We start from the raw sequence: 25,265 nt of genomic DNA on the forward strand, positions 1-25,265 counted from the left end.
AAATGTAACTTGCACTTGATGCAAGTTGCAAGTTTAGTCGACATTATGTTCTTGCTTCTAGAGCGAGAGAGAGAGGGAGAGAGAGAGGGGGGGGGGAGGGAGAGGGAAAGAGAGAGGGAAATTAGCTATTTCCTTTCAACTTCCACCCACCCATTAGTCTTGAACTTTACTGCAACACCATTATTGCTATTAGGTGGCTGAACAACGAGTCACTTTTTACTTTCTATTATACATATGTACACCCTAGTTCACAAAGGGTACAAGTGACATTTTTTTTCGAAATCAAGTTATGTGTTAAAATGGGTTAATCGAGTTATGTGTTAAAATGGATTAATAAAAATGATACCTAGGTATACCTAATTACCTAGGTATTATTTTTACGAAGTATCGTTTGTGCTCCGTGTTTATAAATCTTTCATTAACCCATTTTAACACATAACTCGATTTCGAAAAAAAATTCACTTGTACCCTTTGTGAACTAGGGTGTACAATTTCTTACTCGCATGGAAAATTCAATTTGCTGCATTCAATCTGGCTTGGATTACCTACTGTATCTTCCCGATGATCCTGGGTTAGTGTAACTCCCAAATAAATTCGATACACTTTCGAACTTGTTGTTGTCAATGGTAATGTGACTCGGAAAATCTTCTTTATTTCTCTTGACGTGACCGCCAAAAGAGTTTCACCAAACTAACTTACATACATACGAGTATTATCTACTCGTATTGCTGTTTTCCTTTTACCAATAGCTGATTTCCTTTTACCTACATACCTTTAGCTCCGATTCCCATTCACCTATATAATAGCTGCAATTTTCATCAGCTATGTTTCCTCAGTCGTATATTGGCCTATACTCTATAGTCTCTATACTCCTATCATTGAATCTCATACGAGAGAAATGTTTCAAAATTTTCTTCTTCTCCTCTTTCCCCTTCTTCTTCTTCTTCTTCCTCCTTCTTCTTCTTCTTCTTCTTCTTCTTTGTTGTCTTCTCCTTCTCCTTCTTCTTCGTTGTCTTCTCTTTCTTCTCCTCCTTCTTTTCCTCCTCCTCCCTGTTCCCCTTCTTATTCTTTTTCTCCTCCCTTCTCCGCGTCGGCGTCTTCTCCTCCTTCTCCTTCTTCTTCCTCCTCTTTTTTCTTCTTCTTATTCTTCGTCTTCGTCTTCTCCTTCTCATCCTCCTTTTTCTCCTCCTTTTTCTTCTTCTCCTCCTTCTCCTTCTTCTTCTTATTCTTCTCCTTCTCCTCCTCCTTTTTCTTCTTCTCCTCCTTCTTCTTCTCCTGCGTCTGAGTTGTTCTTTTCAATACCAACATTTACATCAAACCAACGGAAAACTTTTTCTCCGAAATCCATTTGGAAAATTTTCTATACATCGGGATGATCATGATGAATGAGCAAAAAAGTACCAAATCCTATGAATAAATAAATAAATAATACACTTGTGTATGGAAAACTTGGAGATCTCTCTAATCTGGATTGTATACTCGGGAACGAAAAAATGGGGACAGGAATTTCTTTTTCATTTAATTTTTTTTTCCGCATTTGTGTCGTTTACCCAACCACATCTCCTCTTGTTCTAGACCTAAAGGTGTGTCCACACATGGTCGACCGACCGTCGCGTTGACTATGTTTGGACACCTTTAGAGTAGAAACCAAAGGCCTTAATTATGGTAAGGCCAATGCAATGTTGGTTTTCCCGTTGGCTCATTTTCAAGAGAAACATTGTCAGGAAGTCAGGAAGGAACAAGAAACAGGAAACAAGAGAAACAAGTCTAATTAATGTATTGACCGTTGCAATGAACTCTCAAGAATACGTAAGATTGTTGGTATTGAAAAAGTCCGGGAGTCAAATTTGTCCCTAATTTTTCGCTCGGGAGTGTACCCAAGATACCATTTTTTTTCCTCTTTTATTATCAACCAAAACTTTTTATCTGGAGTTCTGAATGTTCTGATATCCCAAACGTCAAACATTTGGGTAATAAAATAAATTTCGATCATGAAATGAGATGAAATAAATTTCGATCCTGAAATGAACTTTCGATGTATAAGTTTACCTCTAGAAAAGTTACTTTCCAAGGTAGGTTTAAAAGGAAACTATTTTATGGAAATTCAATGCTCCCGCCTGGCGAGGGATTTTATGTCAATCAGATAAGTGAGATAAGGTTCGTTCTCGGAACGGCTGGCTTTCTCCTATCCTGTCTTTCTTCTTTCTTCTCTCGGGCCAATAAAACCTATACCTGGTTCCCTCTATCAGACATAAAAAAAAACTACTGATAGGAGTTTGATTTACCTACTTTAGAAATTACTTTAGTAGCGTACATTTTTCATCCACTACTCCAAGTCTCAACCTAGTAGCTAGTGGTGTCATCACCCCCGGCTCAATTTTCCCCACTTTCCCCTAACACTTGCAATGTTCCCGTTACCCCCTCGGGCTCAATTATCCCCACCCAACCCTACTCGAGCATCCTCTCTGTGAAATATGAGCTCTATAACTTCCAGTTAATTTTGTTTACTCAGGTACATTTTTTTCATGCAACGTTGAGCACTAGTCATAAAAAATATATAGGTATATATATAAAAAAAACAAGCGATTTCATTTCAGTTGACACAGGCTGTAAAAACATCGGGGTGTTATTTTTTTATTTTATTATTTTTTTTATTATTATTTTTTTATTTTTCCTTTTTTTTCCACAATAATAATTTTCAAAATAAATTAACCTAGAGTAGCGTACATTACGACAATTCCAGCCCGGAGGCAGCACGCTATAGGTGTTAGTTTTCACGCATTTCACATTTTTCATGTATTGAGATTTGCATGAAAAATTCACGACATGAGGGTGGGTGACAAAATAGGGCTGGGTGGGGTAAATGTGAACGGGGTAACATAACCCCGTGACATGGAGTAACACTGGTGAGATGTGTAAGTAGGGCAGGAGGGGGTAATATGAACGCAAGGGGTAATATGACCAGGAGACAGGTGAGGTAATATGATCAGGAGCGGTAACGCTGTAAGTCAGGGTAGGAACGGGTGGGGTGACTGGGCTAGGAAGGGTAATATCGTCAGGACATGGAGTAACACTGGCGGTATTATCAACTCGGGTAGAAGGGTAGGAACGGGTGGGGTGACTGGGCTAGGAAGGGTAATATCGTCAGGACATGGAGTAACACTGGCGGTATTATCAACTCGGGTAGAAGGGGGTAATATGGTAGGGACGGGTAACAGGAACGCGAGGGGTAAGTGTGGAAGTTAACATGGAATGTTACCCCAGAGTAATTAATCCTCGTGGATATGAATTAAATGTAAGCTTGCATATATTATACAGGGTGGTCCGTATGGTAGTGATACACATAAATTCTGTCGTTTCAGAGGTTTGACAGGGGGATTTGTAACAGCAAAGGTCTTATCGTCCCGAAATTGAAGAGAGAAGGTGGACAGGATAGGAGAAAGCCAGTCGTTCCGAGAACGGTAGTTATCTGTTTATGATGAAGGTTGCCCCGGGTGGGAAGCGAACCTGCGACCTAGAGCTTACGATCTAACTATGCTGCCATTTTCCATTTCAAACGAACTAGGGTAAGTGTACCATTTATTCGCCCACCTAAAAAACGTACCATTTATTGGCCCACCTGAATAAGAATGTATAGAAATTCTGAACAAAAATTACATAGCGATTCGGCATGGGGCGGAATTTTTGACCCAAATTGAGAAGTGCTTCTAGTCTTCGAAGTAGCACATCAGGCCTGATGAGTTTGCGTGCAGAAAAAAAGTCACGGTGGTAAATGTGCTATGCGAGGTAGCTACGGTTATTATAAAGTGAAGACACCTGTTGAACCTATAACGAAGAGCTAATGATTTCTGACGCTCCTAAAGCGAATTTCAACATCATTCCAGGGTGTGCTGAGAATTCAGTTCTTTCTTTGACACTATTGTTATGTGTCGTAGTAATTGAAAAATTAACAAGTTACCTACGGACGGTAGTGGGATGGTGTTCGTTTACGGTCTCAGTTATTTTTCACAGACAAGACTAAAGGGATGAGTAAGTTGCTACCTTTGAAGATTTTGGATATTAGAGGTAAATATTACTACAAGTTGATTGATCCATTAAACTGTATTGTTTTACCCTTGTCTATTATTATATCATTTTCGTGGTTGGACATCAATCAGCAACTGAAAAACTCCTCTCATATCTCACATGCGAACATGATGGTTGTATTAGCTAATTTATTTATCTATCTATTAAACAAGACTAAACGTAGAGTAATAATTATATTTTTATCTACATTGAAACAATTTACACTGAACCTAACTTTATTAAAACACATGGCACGTCTCATATAAGGATGAGGGTAAGATGGTAGGGCCGGACGCTAATGCGGGTACTGATAGAGCAGCGTCGGACCCCACCGGGCTCAGACCAGGCCTGGCTTCACATCCATCTCCAGACCAGAGAGTGGAGGGGGCGTGTGATTCATGGAGGTGGGAGAGTTGACTATTTCTTGACTATTGCTATTCTCTTCCGAGTCTGAACAGGACTCTGAGCTTCCCTTCTTGGTTCCGTTCGCATTATGTGTCTTGACATGCTTCGCGAGATGATCGGAACGCATGAACCGCTTGTTACATATCGGACATGCAAACCGCTTCTCCCCCGTATGTGTGCGGAGATGTCGCTGCAACTCGTCACTTCGTGTGAATCGTTTCCCACAGAACAACCAGTTGCAAACAAACGCCATAAAAAATGCTTAAACTACTGTGGTGAATTTAATTGAAAAAATAGAAAGTAAAAATTGGTGTGCACATCACACTTCTTCCCTTACCCCAAATATAATCTAAAAATTGTTTTTTGATACCCCAAAATTCATGTAAAGCCCCTCAAAAAAAAGTTTATCCTTTCATATTGGACTTTTGTATTGCATATGACGTTGAGTCGGCTGTCTCAGTCAAATGAATTGTTACAATGGATTTTTAGAATAGGTATCAGTGGCGTAGCGTCCATGTAGGGCGTGTATGGCGGCCACACACTCGAAATTTCACTCAAATACCCTTACTTATTAGGTATTAGATACCTAGGTACCTATTTTAGCTTTTCACCTTTACCTAGTGAACGATAATGTGTATTACAAATTGTTAGTAATGAAAATTTTTAAAGTCAATCTGTCTCGAATTTGTTACAACCGGTCAAACGGTAAACCTTTGTAAGATTGTAAGCGATGTGCAACGTTTTCCAACAACTTTGGAGGAGAAGGATGATAAATAAGTCGTTGTTCGTTTACGAGTCGCCTTCGGACAACGAGCACAAAGCTTAACTTGTCATATTCAATAGGAAATTTATTGACGACAGTAAATTCATTGACATTATTGAAATTCAACAAGATCCTCCAAGTTTCGGGAACATCTCTCAATTTTTTCCCGATTCTGCAAAAGTTCGAGAACTGGAAAAGACTCCAGTTTTTCAATTTCGCATCGTACAAAGACACTCCATTATTATTCTGCAGCGATACCCTCCAGAGAAACTTTTAGCTACAAGTTATACCCCCACACACCCATCCAAGTGATACCACCCCTCCAGTCTACCACCCAAATAGACGAGACAATTATGAAGAGGATACTATACTGGGAGGGTAATCCCCCACTAATACCAACAGCGTGCACATGGGGTCTTCGAAATTGAGACGTTCTCGGACTAAATGATTGGATTGGAGTGAGAGGGGGAGGGACGGGCGGGGGTGTGGAGGGCATATGAGGAAGAGAGGTGGGAAAGAGGTACGAAATGAGGAGTTTAGCTTTATTCAATTTGATCGTGGGAGGAACTGAGGGTGGGGAAGGAAACAGAAAGGGGGTGGAAAGGAAGGAATGGAATAAGAGGGTGCCAATGCGGGTGGGGGAGATGGAAGGCAGAGGATAAAGAAGGAGTGGGAGGGAGGGGAGGAAGTCTTACTAACTTTATTAATAAACTGTCCTCGTTTATTGAGATGAGTAGTAGAGAGAGAGAGAAAGAGAGGGGGAGAGAGAGAGTTCCTCATCCCTAAAAGCAACATTATAACTTTGCACTTCGAAATTCGCAATATTTATTTATGTACTAATTTTTTGCTGATTAGAGGTAGAATGGTAAATAGTATGGAGGAAATTTGGAAAAGCAACATTGCAACAAAATGGAGTGTACAAAAGTGAAGTGTACTTTCATTCTTCAAACAAAACCATTCAAAATACAGAACCTTTCTCTCAGAATCCAAATTTATTGTTCTGAACAATTCACATGAAATAATAATAATAATAATAATAATAATAATAATCATACAGTGTGTTTATAAAGTTCCAGGGCTGGCGATAGGTTCATAGGTTAGCACTCTGGCTTACAGCATATCATACTTACAGCACAGGCACAGGATGTCTCATCTTAATTCTTCTTGAAATTTCAAGTCTCTAGCTCTTACCATTCTCGAGATATTTTGTTTACAGACAGTTAGACAGACGGAAGGACAGACACACAGACACACACACGGACCAATGGCTGAAACTTTGGATTTAGGCTCTAGGGACCTCAAAACGTGTTTTGGCACTAAAATATATTTATTCTTTTCCGGGTTCAATGCCCCATCATCGATTACAAAAAACAAAAAAAAAAATACAAGTAATATTTGGTAAACTTCGTAAAGGAGTTAACACTGTACGCTGATAACGCCTTTGAAAACGTTGAAAGTTCTTCCGTGAGGGAAAAAAGACATATTATTTCCTTATGTTAAACACTGGATACTTACAAGTTACAAGTCTTACTGTCCCGACCCGGAAAGACAAAGGATGTCTAAATTAAATAAATTCATTAATAAATAATATTATTCATGTTTATGTTTAAAGTGTTTATATTTTCACTTTATACAGGGTCATGCTATAGACGCCATAGCGCGACACAACTATCAGAGCCATGGGAAGAATAAGAAAAAAAATAATAATAATAAAAAAAATATACATGAAGTCTCAACTCTCAAGACACAACTTTCCAAAGAGACTTTAATAAACACAAGAGTTGATATATCATCGCTTGGAACAGAAATACAAAAGCAATTCATTATGCTATGCCTACACTTTAACACACAACACATAGACAAACATGATAATGCGGCTGATAAAACATATAGGGTGCACGAATGCACGATATACTAAAGGAAGAACTTGCAGATTTGTCATTGCAGAAAATGACCATTTATACTACCCTAATCCCTTGGAAAACAAGGGGAACCTCTGCCCAGAAGGGTGTCACGAGGATATTGTAAACAAAATTTTATCAATAAAGAGATGTTCTATTGAACTGTTAGCGTAATGGAACATCTTGTTCTAAGCATCTAAGCTGACAGCAAGCACTCATACTTGAAAAATGGATAGAAAATAAAATTGAGGATGAGAAAAAAACCACGAGAAATTCCAAACATAAAAAGAAACCTTAACCAAGAAAATATAAAAAAAGAGATATACCCATAAAAACCATGGAGTTAGAAAACAAATCTCGTGACCAAGTAGTGGAACCTCACGCGACATCTATCAACAGTATCAACAATCTAAACAATATTATCAACAATCGAAGCAACATTTTCTGAGCTTCTAAGCAACATCATCACCAAGCGATATTCCCAAAGTCTAAATAAAGCACTCATACTTGAAAAATGGATAGAAAATAAAATTGAGGATGAGAAGAAACCACGAAAAATCCCAAACATAAAAAGAAACCTCAACCAAGAAAATATTAAAAAAGAGATATATCCATAAAAACCATGGAGTTAGAAAACAAATCTCGTGACCAAGTAGTGGAACCTCACGCGACATCTATCAACATTATCAACAATCTAAACAATATTATCAACAATCGAAGCAACATTTTCTGAGCTTCTAAGCAACATCATCACCAAGCGATATTCCCAAAGACCCCGTACACAGGAGAGACCGAATATAACTCATGTAGGGGACTGTCATTAGATTTCAGCCAATCAGCATGAAGAACTTTGCTGTTAAGATGACAATACTACTTTTACTTATGAATGTGTAGAGAGAGGCGGGCTAGCGGATAACTTATGTGTTAATATTAGTATGTATGTAGCCAAATACTGAATCAGAAAATGTCTCCCAGTGAGGACTAAAATCTAAGTAATCATAATAACAACAACTTTCTTCTTGGTTGAAAAACTATAAAACTGGACGTATTGATTTTCCTAGTATGCAGTTTCTCAACTAGATGATTATAATAATAGTTAATATTAGTATGTATGTAGCCAAATAGGTACTGAATCAGAAAATGTCTCCTAGTGAGGACTAAAATCTAAGTAATCATAATAACAACTTTCTTCTTGGTTGAAAAACTATAAAACTGGACGTATTGATTTTCCTAGTATGCAGTTTCTCAACTAGATGATTATAATAATAGAAAGACTCAAATTGAAGATTCCAAGTTGGTACTTTTCAAAAATTACATGAATAAAAAATTAATTAAACGTATCTTAGTGAAAACAATTTGAATTAAATATTATGAGATCTTAGGAAATAGATAAATAATTAAATTAACATAAGACAGCCATCATTAACTATTTAAAACCTTTATTTTGTGGAAAATTTTACTTAATTCGCCTTCCTGAAAGATAAACCCCTACAAAAACACAAATGTGAAAAAAAAGGCCAAGTTCCTTTCCAAAAATGTCGGCCTATAAAAGTGGTGAGATCAGAGTTTGAATTAAATATTATGAGATCTTAGGAAATAGATAAATAATTAAATTAATATAAGACAGCCATCATTAACTATTTAAAACCTTTATTTTGTGGAAAATTTTACTTAATTCGCCTTCCTGAAAGATAAATTGGGCTTTTTACGCTTTAATTAGAGTTTATTAGAGGAATAAGTAAGATGGTGAGTAAAAAATCCTTGGCAAAGGTAGTCAATAAAAGAAAAAAGAAATACCTCTGTATATTTTGCGTTTCATATATCGTGACCAAAATTAATAGAGAAATAGGCAAAACGGAAGTGAGACTCAGCAAAAGCATCATCAATTCATCAACCAAACCACATCCTCAAGATCAAAAAAGTCGGTCAAAGATTTCTTTTAAAATGGTTTGAAACATGAATTAATCAAGAAAAGAAATACCTCTGTAAATTTTGCGTTTCATATATCTGCCCAAAACTAATAGAGAAATAGGTAAAACGGAAGTGAGACTCAGCAAAAGCATCATCAATTCATCTACCAAACCACATCCTCAAGATCAAAAAAGTCGGTCAAAGATTTCTTTTAAAATGGTTTGAAACATGAATTAATCAAGAATTAAGAACCCAACCTAACAAAATTCCTAATTTGGGTTCTTCGTCAATAGATGAACACACCCGAGACAATATGACCCCAATAACGAGAAAAACAGATGGTGCTAAACATGTTGGAAAAGTGGGACAACAACTAAATAAGATCAAAGAGGAAAACCGCTGAACCAAAGATAACATGATGGATGAATCAATTAATCATTTACAAATCAAACATCCCATGTCAGAATTGATCATCAAATAACCAAAAGATCAATCTGGAACTAACTGGTCCAACAGCCAACAAAGATGGTCGTCACCCATCTGGATACACGGAACGTTGATTAACTCCAGTAATCCATTTAGAACTGGTGCATTCAACATGCTATCACGACTGACCATCAGACCAACATCCAAAAATTCCTGTGACGCTCACTCACATCCCCAATCTGGCAACCCTGCTGGATTCAATGGATTGTGGATTCTCCGTTCGCCCCTTTGTTGGTTTGTAGTGATGTTTATTGCTCTCAGTGGGGTGTCCATCATTAACAATACTGTATAACAGTGAGAAGTTTTGCATAAATTATGCATTATGTTAATGTGTGAGTGATGTTCTGTGGTGAATCCACATCAGCTCCCGGAATTCAGGGTGAGCTCCCTAAAAGCAATATTAGTTTTGCTACTGAAGAAGCTCCACTTTATAATTAAGTAGATCTTTTATCATTTTGATTTTGTAAGATACAAAGTTTACTAGTTTCACCAATTTTAATAAACCTGAGACGAAAGGTAAAGCCCTGAGAACCGTGCACACCTTTTGAGCTTTTTCTCGAGTTTACCTCGGAATATCGGAACTTTGGCCCAGAATAACGGCCGAACCGTACATTTCTTAAACCGGCCCCTGGGACACTTTTAATCTACATAACTTATCGAATATTTCTGCCAATTTTGAACGACTTGGGCCTAAATCTAAAGTCCAGAGAAGTTCGAACTATTTTTGAGCCCTTTTACTTACAATTATGGCCTTTTATCCAAATCCAAAGGGTCTAAATTAAATTAAATAATACTAAGAGTATGTGGGCACACTCGATTCAATAATCCAATAAGCAAACATTTAGTTATCCCAGATTACAATCTGACTTCTCACTCCAGAATTAAAGAGATTACCGAGATAATGATTGGATAGTGTACTTCTCTTTTGAGAATTTGTTGAATTTGACATCTCCACTAATAGAAAATTACGTATAGAGGATGTATCCAATATTGAGAAAAGAAAATATCCGAGTATCTATTTCCCTTTTTGAATCACTCTGTATATCACCTGTGCGGACTTCTTACGCCCATCTCAGTCTCAATTTCACTACACTCATAATTCCGAGTGACAAACGCATCCAAAGAAATTGTGATTTTAATTTGAACTCAATGAGAAATATGATTTAATTTAATAAATATTTCATAATTATTGGTAAATGATTTAATTATTTCATAAAATTATGACAGCCATTCCATAACTTCAGGGTGTCAAAATCATATGACTAAGAAACATCAGGGCGGTTTGTTTAAGTAAAATCAATTTTGTGCATTGTTTTTGCCTGAATTTTAACTTGAACTCTTATTATTCTAGTTAGGTCTTTAATTAATTTTAATTTATTTGTATTGATTACACCTCCACCTCCTCATCTTCCCTCGGATGTTTTCTCCCTTCCTGATCTCATCCACCCCCTCTGTCCTCTTTTTCTTCCCCTTCTCTTATTTGACTTGTGAGGTCTCGCTCCCCCTCCCTTTATTCTTTTCGCCCTCCATGTAATAATCACTCAAGTGAAGACGGAGAATTTGGAATTTTAGACGATATCATAAACAAGGAATAAACTATAAACAATGGTGACACTAAATGGGGGAGGTATTTATACAGACTTAACTGAGCTTTATGAGATTAGGCTCTCTCTGCTTGAAAAGAACAAGCACAAGTCCTCACGATGGTTGACTGCGGTTCGTTTCAGCTAGTCACCGTTGGCGGCGCGGCGATAGCATGTTGAATGTACCAGTTCCCAGTGGATCACTGAAGTTAAGCAACATTGGTATCCGGATGGATGACTATCTGGGCAATCTCGCATGCTGCTGGCTTTTCCCGCCCCACACTCAAGCTTGGTAAGGTTAATGTTTGAAGGTGGGTAGCTTGTCGCCGAACGGAGGGTTGAACTCCCGTAAATTAAAACCTTAATGTTTGTCCAAACATAGTGGACCAGCCGTTGCGGTAAGTGTGGACACACCTTCATCAGTTATGCCTTAAAATTTAAACTTTAAAAACCTTAAAATAACAAATGATTTCAGCTGGATGGAGTGACTCTTTTGAAAGAAAATAACACACTTTTTAAAGCTTTCTTAAAATAAATTTGAATTGTGTTTTTTTTTTGTTTTGTTCAACATATCAATAGCATTACAATAATAATAAACACGGCGACATTTACAATAGTTTATCAGTTTCATATACAATCTAGTCCGAGGTGTGGGGGTGGTAGGGGCAGGTGTAGGAGGGGTAGGGTGAGGTATACTGAAGCTAGACTGGGCAGGGAGCATGGACTTGTAGGTATCATTGAGCAGATGTTGCCCGGAGGTGAGCAAGTGATTGGAAGCGATGCTATGCGACAGACTATAGTCAGAACTAGCAGCATAGTTGGCGGCCATCTGAGCGTGCATGCCACCACTCATATCTAGCCATCCTCCAGCCGGCACATCCCACCATCCTGTATTCATACCGTCCCCAGGCTTGTGATGCGACGAGCTTGTCATCGTGTTGAAAGGCCACGACTCATACGGGTGACGACTGTACATTGAGCCCAGGTGATGACTTTCCACAGCCTTGCCTAGTAACTGATGGGAGTTGTCGTTCTGGGAGCCTGAGAAGTAAATATCACCGGAGGTTGAGTAGGTAGGCGTTGCCGCACAGGAGGAGGTAATCACTCTGGAGGTGTATGAGGTGTTATTATTATTGTTACTCGAGGTGGAGGTGTTGTTGGGTGTGGAGGAGTTGGTGTTGCGTTGCGAGGTGGGACTTAGACTGCCAAGTTGAGCGGGGGTTGTACTGTTACCTCCTGCACTCTGGGGGGATTTCTTCCACGGATGAAATCCCTTGCCAACAGCAGCGTCCGCTAGGGGTGGAGGCGATTTGTTTGACAATTTGTTACATTGAGCTGCTAGCATGGCAAGTGGGGTACCACGGAGTCCTGGGTGCTCCTGTGAACAATAAAGAAAAACAGATTGGTTAGATGTGTATTATTGGGAGGAAAAAACATCAGGAAACATAAAAAGGCTACTAGAAAGAGAACAAACAGTTGAGGTGATATCACGGTAGAACTTGTAATCCTGTTATGAAAAGAAAAAGAACAACAAGAAACCATTGATCCCTATTTAAAATACAATCATGTATTCACGTTACAGCATATCTGCTCCAAACACGTATCACAAACAATATTGAGGTTACAGTATCATTTGAATAATGAAACCACGCACTTTACAAAGTCGTCATAGCAAAACAGGCGAAACCTTCACATCTACTCGATAAATAAGCAAAAGATAAAATTAACAATCCACTTTAATTACCCTTTCGTAATTCACAGAACTAAAATCGAAACTCATATAGGTACTGAGCAGAGAAGATACATAGATACGGAGATACCTAATAATAGTAGATAGCTATACAGGAACATTGGTACAAAACAGATACATACCTACCTAACATTGCATTTTTACAAACCATCAGAGCCATACAGAACTAAAATCGAAACTCATATAGGTACTAAGCAGAGAAGATACATCTTATATTATAAGAACGAGATCCATTCACTCATTCACATTTCACATTTCATAGTTCACACACTGATCGCTCTATCTCTAGAACCACAACACCTAGAAAGCTGAAATTTGGTAGGAATATTCCTTTTATGGTCTAGGTGTGCAATAAGAAAGGATTTTGCGAAAATCTAAACCGATCCTGAGATATGATCAATTTTTGATCACTAAAATCACCATAAGAAATACACAGAGTGCAAAGACTGCGGGAGAGAAAACTTTTCCTCGCTCCCCTAATATTTGAGTTTCGTTTATGTTTTTAGTTTGACAACTACAAGTTCGGCCATGCCTTTTCCACAAGTTTGGCCATGCCTCGGGATGAACTAGCGGGATTCCGGAGCGAAGCGACGGAATTCAGCTAGTAGTTAATAATAGTAGATAGCTATACAGGAACATTGGTACAAAACAGATACATACCTACCTAACATTGCATTTTTACAAACCATCAGAGCCATGGGAAGAATAAGAAAAAAAATAATAATAATAAAAAAAATATACATGAAGTCTCAACTCTCAAGACACAACTTTCCAAAGAGACTTTAATAAACACAAGAGTTGATATATCATCGCTTGGAACAGAAATACAAAAGCAATTCATTATGCTATGCCTACACTTTAACACACAACACATAGACAAACATGATAATGCGGCTGATAAAACATATAGGGTGCACGAATGCACGATATACTAAAGGAAGAACTTGCAGATTTGTCATTGCAGAAAATGACCATTTATACTACCCTAATCCCTTGGAAAACAAGGGGAACCTCTGCCCAGAAGGGTGTCACGAGGATATTGTAAACAAAATTTTATCAATAAAGAGATGTTCTATTGAACTGTTAGCGTAATGGAACATCTTGTTCTAAGCATCTAAGCTGACAGCAAGCACTCATACTTGAAAAATGGATAGAAAATAAAATTGAGGATGAGAAAAAAACCACGAGAAATTCCAAACATAAAAAGAAACCTTAACCAAGAAAATATAAAAAAAGAGATATACCCATAAAAACCATGGAGTTAGAAAACAAATCTCGTGACCAAGTAGTGGAACCTCACGCGACATCTATCAACAGTATCAACAATCTAAACAATATTATCAACAATCGAAGCAACATTTTCTGAGCTTCTAAGCAACATCATCACCAAGCGATATTCCCAAAGACCCCGTACACAGGAGAGACCGAATATAACTCATGTAGGGGACTGTCATTAGATTTCAGCCAATCAGCATGAAGAACTTTGCTGTTAAGATGACAATACTACTTTTACTTATGAATGTGTAGAGAGAGGCGGGCTAGCGGATAACTTATGTCCGTATCGTATGTGTGTATCGCCTGTTATGTGTTTATCAGACGTTTCTACGTATGATTTTATGACTCCCTCTTTGTCTTTGTACGTAGGTATACATATGTGGAGACTTTATCAATAAATGCATGAGTGTGCTTTCTGAGTACCTAACCAATAATAGTCTCTTTTCTGAGATCTAAACGGCAAGAAAAATTAGCAAATGTGATTATAATGGTGCATATTTTTCTATTTATTTCTTCATTTAGACATTCGGGGCATTCCCTTTTTAAGCCGAGCACATTGCTTTGAAATCCCTCTTTCCTCACAAACCATTTGCCGATGTCGGCTCAAATGGTCTTTTTGGTTCCGCTTTGTTCTCCATCTCTCTCCTCCCATATACTGCTAGACTTCAAAAGGAGTATTTCTATCTTTGTTTCGAGTGCAAGTTTTTTGTTGTCTTTTTTTTATCTTTCCTTTTATTTTTAATGTCGTTCTGCGTTTTAGAACTTTTAGCTCGAAGCGTACAAGGGGCGCCATATCAATTATATTTACGAGCGTTCTGTTTTCATTCGTTGCGAACTTTACGTTATGAGGTGTACTTGGAGCAACTTAAGTTTCAGGTAGTCCTCTAGCTATATTTGACTTGTTGAAACTTGGTCAATTTCAACAATGAAAGAATTCCACAAAAATAATGTAGAGTTAAGTAATTTTCCTAAGACTACAGAACCTTATGGGAAGATTTGTCACAGGCAATTTTATTGGATAAGAGCGATATTTAAAAGAGTTAAGAGCCAGCCTAGTTAGCTTAGTTGGTAGTGCGTCTGCCTTGTAAGCGCTAGGCCGCGGGTTCGATTCCCGCCCGGGGCGGATTTGTGTATCGCCTGTTATGTGTTTATCAGACGTTTCTACATATGGTTTTATGATGACTACCTCTTTGTCTTTGTACGTAGGTATACATATGTGGAGACTTTATCAATAAATGCATGAGTGTGCTTTCTGAGTACCTAACCAATAATAGGTTCACATTTTACGGAACTTAAGTAGCTCACTTGTGATAGTAATATGTTCATTTGGTTCTATGCATTGTTTATTTACCCCGAATCGTTTATATTGGTAAGAAAAGTGTTTAACAGGTCAAGTTGACTCTTACCTAAGATTCCATGTAAAGTACGGGGTACGGGTCATGTTAAACACATATTTTCCTATATCTTCTTTGGTCTGTATATTTTCAGCTATGGATTTTCGATTTTTCGCCATATGTCCATGGTATATTTATTAGGTGTCACAGGTATGTATCCCTGAGGTTGAAGAGACAGTCAAAGTTGAGCTGAATACTTCTTTTGCAACACTCTGTAACCATTGGCAGTTAGTTTAGCGACTCTATTTATTTTAAGCTTTGTTATAAACGTAACAGAGGTTACGGAACTTAAGTAGCTCACTTGTGATAGTAATATGTTCATTTGGTTCTATGCATTGTTTATTTACCCCGAATCGTTTATATTGGTTGCTTTAATTTTATATTCTTTTTTTTAAATTCACTATCGATTAAGTTCACTGCAAATCATTAAAGTTGTCTGCTGTGTGGTATACAAACGCTCATGAAGAATATGAACATATTGTACTTGGAAATTCCATTTTTATACCCAAGCAGACAATTCTAACGTCTAATGGCCAGGAAAATTTCCAACTGGGTCCACGTGGAAATATCATTTTCAAAAATAATAATTACGTAGATAATAAAACCACTTATCAAAACGCGGAACCCATTTGGCACACATACCTATAGGTTTCAAGGTTCCAATATTGATTTATGATTAAAAAAAAAAAAAAAAAAAACAATTCGTTATGTATGGAACAAACTTAAAGATTCTGACGTGACTTTGTGAAGATTCATCTTGAAAAGAAGAAAATAAGAATGTATAGAAATTCTGAACAAAAATTACATAGCGATTCGGCATGGGGCGGAATTTTTGACCCAAATTGAGAAGTGCTTCTAGTCTTCGAAGTAGCACATCAGGCCTGATGAGTTCGCGTGCAGAAAAAAAGTCACGGTGGTAAATGTGCTATGCGAGGTAGCTACGGTTATTATAAAGTGAAGACACCTGTTGAACCTATAACGAAGAGCTAATGATTTCTGACGCTCCTAAAGCGAATTTCAACATCATTCCAGGGTGTGCTGAGAATTCAGTTCTTTCTTTGACACTATTGTTATGTGTCGTAGTAATTGAAAAATTAACAAGTTACCTAAAAAATTGGCTAATTGGTTATGTTTTATGTATATGTATATTTATTTATTTGAGTAGTATAGTAAGTATTGGTAAGTAGGAATCATTTTCGAGTGAAATCACTCGGAGTACTTTGTTTGGGGACTTCAATATGATATAGGGCATGGGGAAAGTCTACTACCATATTTCAGTTATTTAACTAAGCCTTTAGTCAGTAAAAAAGCGGTGGAATTGCATAAATATACGATAAAGCACTAACCGTTCTTCTCATGTTAACGAAAAATACTTTAAAGGGGTTTTTAGGTATGGTTTTGGGGGGGTCTACTCTCATAACTTTTTCGATATCTCTAACCGTTTGGTGAAAACCGCCAAAAAGCGGTTATTTCCGCCTGTGGGCGGAGCCCGATGCAACTTTTGCCGAGTTTCAGATTTTTCCCTTTACTTACTCATTAAGACCTACCATCCTGCCAAATTTCAAGTTTCTACGACATCGGGAAGTGCCTAATCATTTTGATGAGTGAGTGAGTGAGTGAGTGAATGAGTAAAAAAAATGCGATTTTTCCGCCTCTATATCTCCGGAACTACTTGTTATTAAGAGCTCAAATTTTCCAGGTATGTTTATATACCTTACCTAAATATGTGCCCTGAATTTCAAAAGTTTATCTTTAGAGGAATCCGATCTATGAAGGTGAGAAAAACCTGCCGAATCGGTTCGTGTAAAGATACACAGGCGTGCTTACTGGAACTTGGCCTGGCGCACTGCCGTGCGCTCAGATTAGGCTTTTTACGCTTTAATTAGAGTTTATTAGAGGAATAAGTAAGATGGTGAGTAAAAAATCCTTGGCAAAGGTAGTCAATAAAAGAAAAAAGAAATACCTCTGTAAATTTTGCGTTTCATATATCGTGCCCAAAACTAATAGAGAAATAGGTAAAACGGAAGTGAGACTCAGCAAAAGCATCATAAATTCATCAACCAAACCACATCCTCAAGATCAAAAAAGTCGGTCAAAGATTTCTTTTAAAATGGTTTGAAACATGAATTAATCAAGAATTAAGAACCCAACCTAACAAAATTCCTAATTTGGGTTCTTCGTCAATAGATGAACACACCCGAGACAATATGACCCCAATAACGAGAAAAACAGATGGTGCTAAAAATGTTGGAAAAGTGGGACAACAACTAAATAAGATCAAAGAGGAAAACCGCTGAACCAAAGATGACGTGATGGATGAATCAATTAATCATTTACAAATCAAACATCCCATGTCAGAATTGATCATCAAATAACCAAAAGATCAATCTGGAACTAACAATGAATTAGTGAATATGCAAACAATGGATGGACATAAGAATGCCAAAGAAGGTTTTGTGGATACAGTTTAAATTGCTGACAAATATGTAATTAGGTTTCACCCAAAGAGAAATAGGAAAACCTCTAAACTTTCACAACAGATGATCAAAGAATGCCTATATTCAGAAAATACCTAATCATATTGTCTGCGTACCCTGGATTTTTACCCAGGGTACTCATGTTTCACCCAAAGAGAAATAGGAAAACCTCTAAACTTTCACAACAGATGATCAAAGAATGCCTATATTCAGAAAATACCTAATCATATCAGACTTCAAAAGGAGTATTTCTATCTTTGTTTCGAGTGCAAGTTTTTTGTTGTCTTTTTTTTATCTTTCCTTTTGTTTTTAATGTCGTTCTGCGTTTTAGAACTTTTAGCTGGAAGCGTACGAGGGGCGCCATATCAATTATATTTACGAGCGTTCTGTTTTCATTCGTTGCGAACTTTACGTTACGAGGTGTACTGGGAGCAACTTAAGTTTCAGGTAGTCCTCTAGCTATATTTGACTGAAAGAATTCCACAAAAATAATGTAGAATTAAGTAATTTTCCTGTTAAGACTACAGAACCTTATAGGAAGATTTGTCACAGGCAATTTTATTGGATAAGAGCGATATTTAGAAGAGTTAAGAAAAGTGTTTTCAGTGTTTAACAGGTCAAGTTGACTCTTACCTAAGATTCCATGTAAAGTACGGGTCACGTTAAACACATATTTTCCTATATCTTCTTGGGTCTGTATATTTTTAGCTATGGATTTTCGATTTTTCGCCATATGTCCATGGTACACTAATTAGGTGTTAGCTGAGATTGAAGAGACAGTCAAAGTTGAACTGAATTTACTGAATACTTCTTTTGCAACACTCTGTAACCATTGGCAGTTAGTTTAGCGACTCTATTTATTTTAAGCTTTGTTATAAACGTAACAGAATATGGGGTCGTTTGACAAATGGTGCAGTGTGTTTGGAGTGAGTTTCTACCAAAATAACGTTGCTGAAGGCATTTTGAAGGGCTTTATTTTTCTCGAGTATGCTCTGATTTTAAATTTCTTCTTACAGTTCAAACGTAATTTTGATCTAATTTACATAATTATTAAAATTTAAAATACCTGGAAGCTAGAAGCACAATTATTTTGGTCTCTTATTAACTAGGTTTCTTCGTTCTTATGAGTAGGTGTATGATTGAAATGACTTCCTTGGGTTTCTTGTCTACAAGTTTGATCTCAACTTGTCATCAGATATTTTTCCATTTTGATAGTTTGAAGTCGAGCATGAAAAAACATCACCTCAAGATTTGAAAAGTGTTGACCAAAGGTCACCGCACTACAAGCACCTTATAGGTACATAACTTTATTGCTAGATTTAATTACCACCTAGCTGCTAATATAGTTATAAAAAATACCTGTAATTAAAATTATACATAGGTACATATTACATTATGTAAAACTGTACGGTGTTCTTCAAAACTGAAAATCCAGAGAAAACCGCCTGGCCTTAAATCTACGACAATAAAGTTTGGCAAAAAAACACTGCCGGGCGGGCTGTGTTCCGTGTCGCTTAATTTTGTTGATTTATAGCTTCATTTTCATGTTTCTTGTTAGGCCGAAAAATAGCCAATGTTCTTCAGAGAGGTAAGCTTTTTGTTGTTGTCCAATAATTTACATTGTAACATTTTATAATTTTTTATACTGGTGGTGTGAATAGTGTACATACATACCCGGTGTACTTGAGTGAACTTTCTCTGGGTAGGTAATGTGGATATATTTCTATGGAAATGTGCACAAAAATCCACAGGGATTGTAGCAGATATCTACAATTTCTTAGGGACTATTGTGCACTGCCTGAAATTTTCGTTCAATTTTCTTGTTTTCTTTCATTTTCCAGTTTTCCCATTATTGGAATCTCACTTTCAAGTCTTTTGAAGAACGGCCATTTAATTATTTGTGTTTCAATGAAGCAATGTAGAAACTTATCAGCTTTCCACCCTGTATATTCGGTAGACATTAGTACCACCGTCTTAATCGTTTTCTTATTAACGATGGTAGGTTAGGTTAGGACGTGAGGTAGTTTTTAATCATATTATAATAACCTTCCGAAAATATTACACTTCAAATTGGGTCGACGCGTTTATTTTAATTCCGAGCGAAGCAGACTAATTTGGTTTTTTTAATGAAATTCTAATCTTTTTTCAAACCATGTAAGTACGATGTAAGTTACGCATAAAAATAGTAATAATAAAATGCAGTGGCGTAGCGTCCATATAAGGCGTGTATGGCGGCCATACACTCGAAATTTCACTCAAATACCCTTAAATATTGACTTTAAATTTCCTGTGAACAATAAAGAAAAACAGATTGGTTAGATGTGTATTATTGGGAGGAAAAAAACATCAGGGAATTAAAAAGGCTACTAGAAAGAGAACAAACAGTTGAGGTGATTTCACGGTAGAACTTGTAATCCTGTTATGAAAAGAAAAAGAACAACAAGAAAACATTGATCCCTATTTAAAATACAATCATGTATTCACGTTAGGTACAGCATATCTGCTCCAAACACCTATCACAAACAATATTGAGGTTACAGTATCATTTGAATAACGAAACCACGCACTTTACAAAGTCGTCATAGCAAAACAGGCGAAACCTTCACATCTACTCGATAAATAAGCAAAAGATAAAATTAACAAGAATAACTAAACAATTATTTGGAATATGAACTTCCCCGAAACTCTCATGTGGTAAAAGGTCGTTAATTAAAATGCTTTAAACACGAATATTATAAAGTTTATTTTATTTTTCTCGATACTTGATACCTGTATTTTTATCTGTGTCTATTTTAATTTTCTCTGCCTGCAGCGTAGGTGCTTCTCGTGGACACAAATTCAAAATTTAGTTAGCTTTTATTAGACGAAACTACATATGCCTTTTATATTGACGTCATTCAAAGTAGCAAACTTTTTCATGTCAGGAGTATCATCAATGTAGATTATGTCACTTGTGACAGAAATACAATTCATGAATGCAAACTTCAACCAGCCCTGAATCCAGTACATTTTTTTTTTTTTTTCAGAGAACACATTATCTGCTAATTCTTTACATAGTTACATAGTCTACGGGGCACACATTGTTGTAAGAACTCTGGGAGAGTCTCTCACATTATTATAACATTACACCATTTCATGTTGCAGGGAGCAGCCGGCAACAATTTATGAGCAGACCATCTCAAAACAGGTCGCAAACCATGTCGTCCTGGTCGCAAGATACAAACTGAGAACAAGTTTGTCTCAACTCCGAGATTTGAACCATGGATCAATTGCAGTTAAAATAGTTTTGCGTAAGTTTTGCCTAGACCAAAAAATATCGATTTAGCCAGGTACCTGGAATATCTGGATGAACTAAGAGTCAACGGGAAAAGGCAATAATCCCCTTAACATAAGTCGCACCCTTGATATTCGAAGAAACTTGAAACTGACTCGGCTCAAAAAATAAGAAACGCACAGAGCACAGAACCCTTTCCATTCTCTACCAAGACCCTTCTTAAAAACCATTAAGAAGTCGAAATAATTTGTCAAAAGCATGTGCCGAAGAAGCAAAAAGGAACATTTGGAGGGAGGGGGCAGCAAAAAACAGTCGAGGAAGCAATCCTGAAGCCAACAAAAAGGGGGGGGGGAAAGAAAAGATAACTTGTAACTTTCATTGGATAAGAACACAGCTTTGATGACGTCACACCCGACGGGCGCACGGGGTTTCTCATCATTATTGATTTTCCCATAAGGAAATGAAAAACGCCAAAAGCCACGCCCCCTTTCTCAAGTACATACTACTTGATGGGAATTCTTCGTACGAAAACCTTTTTGTGAGAAGTTTCGACTTTCTTCCATTCTGGGAAAGCTTTTGCTGAGTTATTTGCCTCCTGCCCGCTTCCCGCTCTATGTCGCCATTCTTATTTACTTTTCGCCGAGGGTTGGGAGTTGGGGAGAAAGTTTCAAGGATTGACTTGGTGTAGGAACGATGCAGGGGTTGGGGCGAATGTTCAAAATTGAGAGCTCAATATTCTTTTCCACGATTTCTGCAGTCTCCATTCTGGGAAAGCTTTCGCTGAGTTATTTGCCTCCCTGCCGCTCTTCCCGCTCTATGTCGCCATTCTTATTTACTTTTCGCCGAGGGTTGGGAGTTGGGGAGAAAGTTTCGAGGATTGACTTGGTGTAGGAACGATGCAGGGGTTGGGGCGAATGTTCAAAATTGAGAGCTCAATATTCTTTTCCACGATTTCTGCAGTTTTATTGCCTTTTCTCGTTTTCATTTGAAATAAATTTTCCCGAGGGGGAATGTTTTGATTGCTCGAATGTTGTGGTCTTGTTGAAGTTGATTCATTTCAACTTTGACTTCTTTTAGAAGCTCCTTGTTTATATCGTCTCGAAAAAAGGGCTTTATTTGAAATAGGGTTTCAAAGCATTTCCGATATGTCTGAAAACACAAGGCTAGAACAGTACCTAACACTATTGGTGGTCAATAGTCAAATCGACACATGTGGATTATAAAACTAACATCCTTGATTTCAATTTTAACTGTTTACCAAGCCGCCATAATGACGTCCCTACGTTCATTAAGAAAAGATTGCAAGTGTTGCTCACATGCTAAACAGAACTCAACGCAATAAGACCCCTAATCCAGACACGGTGTTAATGAACAAAGTCAATTACGTGTGTAATTTAAATCTCCGCACTCTGAATAATTATGCATGCAATGCTAGAGAGGTTCAATAAAGAATATATTGAGCGCTGGAGGTTTTATATTACCAAGTATCAAAAACTCGGAAGAAGTAATCAAGACCTCTCTTAATGGCATAGAAGGTGCTACATTAAATGGGAAGCACCACGGATATCTATCACAAATGCAGAACAAGATTAACAAGACATACTGAACTCTCATTAAATGAAGAAGACACAGATGTGCACACCTATCAGTTCTTATTACTGCACCAAGTCTGCATGTGTGGAGAAATGTGAGATTGATGAATGTATCTCGCGAGAGGCAAAAAAGAACTAATGGAAAGTAAAAGTAATTTGGTTATTAGATACTCTCAACAACACATTCTCAACAGGCGGCAAGGTGCCAGAAATAAATCCGAACCAGCCCCTTCTACTGAGACAATAGCTAAAGTTTTAGTAGAAATCGAAGATATTGATAACAGAGACGACATCGTACAACCCCCTTGATACGTCACATTTACGGAAATATCGGAAACTCTCTGAAAGCGGGAAGATTAGTCAAATAGCATAGAAGGTGCTACATTAAATGGGAAGCACCACGGATATCTATCACAAATTCAGAACAAGATTAACAAGACATACTGAGCTCTCATTAAATGAAGAAGACAAATACAGATGGTGCACAGCTATCAGTTCTTATTACTGCACCAAGTCTGCATGTGTGGAGAAATATGAGATTGATGAATGTACCTCGCGAGAGGCAAAAAAGACTAGAAAGTAAAAGTAATTTGATTATTAGATACTCTCAACAACACATTCTCAACAGGCGGCAAGGTGCCAGAAATAAATCCGAACCAACCCCTTCTACTGAGACAATAGCTAAAGTTTTAGTAGAAATCGAAGATTTTGTTGTTAATTTGGGTTTCTCTATTTGATCTGGAACTATTGACATTAACAGAGACGACATCGTACAACCCCCTTGATACGTCACATTTACGGAAATATCGGAAACTCTCTGAAAGCGGGAAGATTAGTCAAATAGACAGTGACCAAATCAACATCTTGACTCTATGACTCTTTTATAATCATAAATGACGGGTAAACAGTATCACTACAGACTACACAGTAATAGGGACATGGGAGTTCTATTCAACAGCAAAACAAAAGTTCGATTCTAATTCTAAACCAGAATTATATCTAGTAGTAGAGGTATGTATTATATTTATATGTATATTATTAAATGAATTATTCTTTTACAAATATCCGTGAATGAGGTGGGAGCATTTTACAATCACAATCAGGTAGTAAAAAACTTTTCTGTGTGTGTTGAAACCGTTCTGATGGGTTTCAAATTAATACCAGCCCCACGGCTATTACAATAAGAGTTTCGAACTTCTGTTTATACATTGGGGCTCGTATAATCGTATATTTCGAAAAGTTCAACTGTTATTGTTTCTCTATTTGTTGTTTATGTCTGTGGTTACGATTTCATTTGGTAACTTAATGACGAGTATATCGTATGGGGTCGTTTGACAAATGGTCCAGTGTGTTCGGAGTAAGGTTCTACCAAAATAACGTTGCTGAAGGCATTTTGGAGGGCTTTATTTTTCTCGAGTATGCTCTGATTTTAAATTTCTTCTTACAGTTCAAACGAATCTCGTAATTTTGATCTAATTTACATAATTATTAAAATTTAAAATACCTGGAAGCTAGAAGCACAATTATTTTGGTCTCTTATTAACTAGGTTTCTTCGTTCTTATGAGTAGGTGTATGATTGAAATGACTTCCTTGGGTTTCTTGTCTACAAGTTTGATCTCAACTTGTCATCAGATATTTTTCCATTTTGATAGTTTGAAGTCGAGCATGAAAAAACATCACCTCAAGATTTGAAAAGTGTTGACCAAAGGTCACCGCACTACAAGCACCTTATAGGTACATAACTTTATTGCTAGATTTAATTACCACCTAGCTGCTAATATAGTTATAAAAAATACCTGTAATTAAAATTATACATAGGTACATATTACATTATGTAAAACTGTACGGTGTTCTTCAAAACTGAAAATCCAGAGAAAACCGCCTGGCCTTAAATCTACGACAATAAAGTTTGGCAAAAAAACACTGCCGGGCGGGCTGTGTTCCGTGTCGCTTAATTTTGTTGATTTATAGCTTCATTTTCATGTTTCTTGTTAGGCCGAAAAATAGCCAATGTTCTTCAGAGAGGTAAGCTTTTTGTTGTTGTCCAATAATTTACATTGTAACATTTTATAATTTTTTATACTGGTGGTGTGAATAGTGTACATACATACCCGGTGTACTTGAGTGAACTTTCTCTGGGTAGGTAATGTGGATATATTTCTATGGAAATGTGCACAAAAATCCACAGGGATTGTAGCAGATATCTACAATTTCTTAGGGACTATTGTGCACTGCCTGAAATTTTCGTTCAATTTTCTTGTTTTCTTTCATTTTCCAGTTTTCCCATTATTGGAATCTCACTTTCAAGTCTTTTGAAGAACGGCCATTTAATAATTTGTGTTTCAATGAAGCAATGTAGAAACTTATCAGCTTTCCACCCTGTATATT

At 37.1% G+C, this 25,265-nt stretch overlaps 1 protein-coding gene across 1 annotated transcript in view; it reads right to left on the bottom strand.

The window, feature by feature from the left end:
* Positions 1–3,681: 3,681 nt before the first annotated feature.
* LOC103524523 (transcription factor Sp8) overlaps positions 3,682–25,265 on the bottom strand; it is a 76,204-nt gene continuing 54,620 nt past the window's right edge. Inside the window, exons 3-4 of the mRNA XM_008489548.3 lie at positions 11,727–12,492; positions 3,682–4,731 (exon numbers count right to left, since the gene is read on the bottom strand). Coding sequence (XP_008487770.1) covers positions 4,403–4,731; positions 11,727–12,492 — 1,095 coding nt within the window. The 3' untranslated portion in view covers positions 3,682–4,402. The remainder of the gene's footprint in view (positions 4,732–11,726; positions 12,493–25,265) is intronic.

This window comes from Diaphorina citri, unplaced genomic scaffold, assembly GCF_000475195.1.
Source record: "Diaphorina citri unplaced genomic scaffold, Diaci psyllid genome assembly version 1.1 scaffold102, whole genome shotgun sequence".
Taxonomy (NCBI): Eukaryota; Metazoa; Arthropoda; class Insecta; order Hemiptera; family Psyllidae; genus Diaphorina; species Diaphorina citri.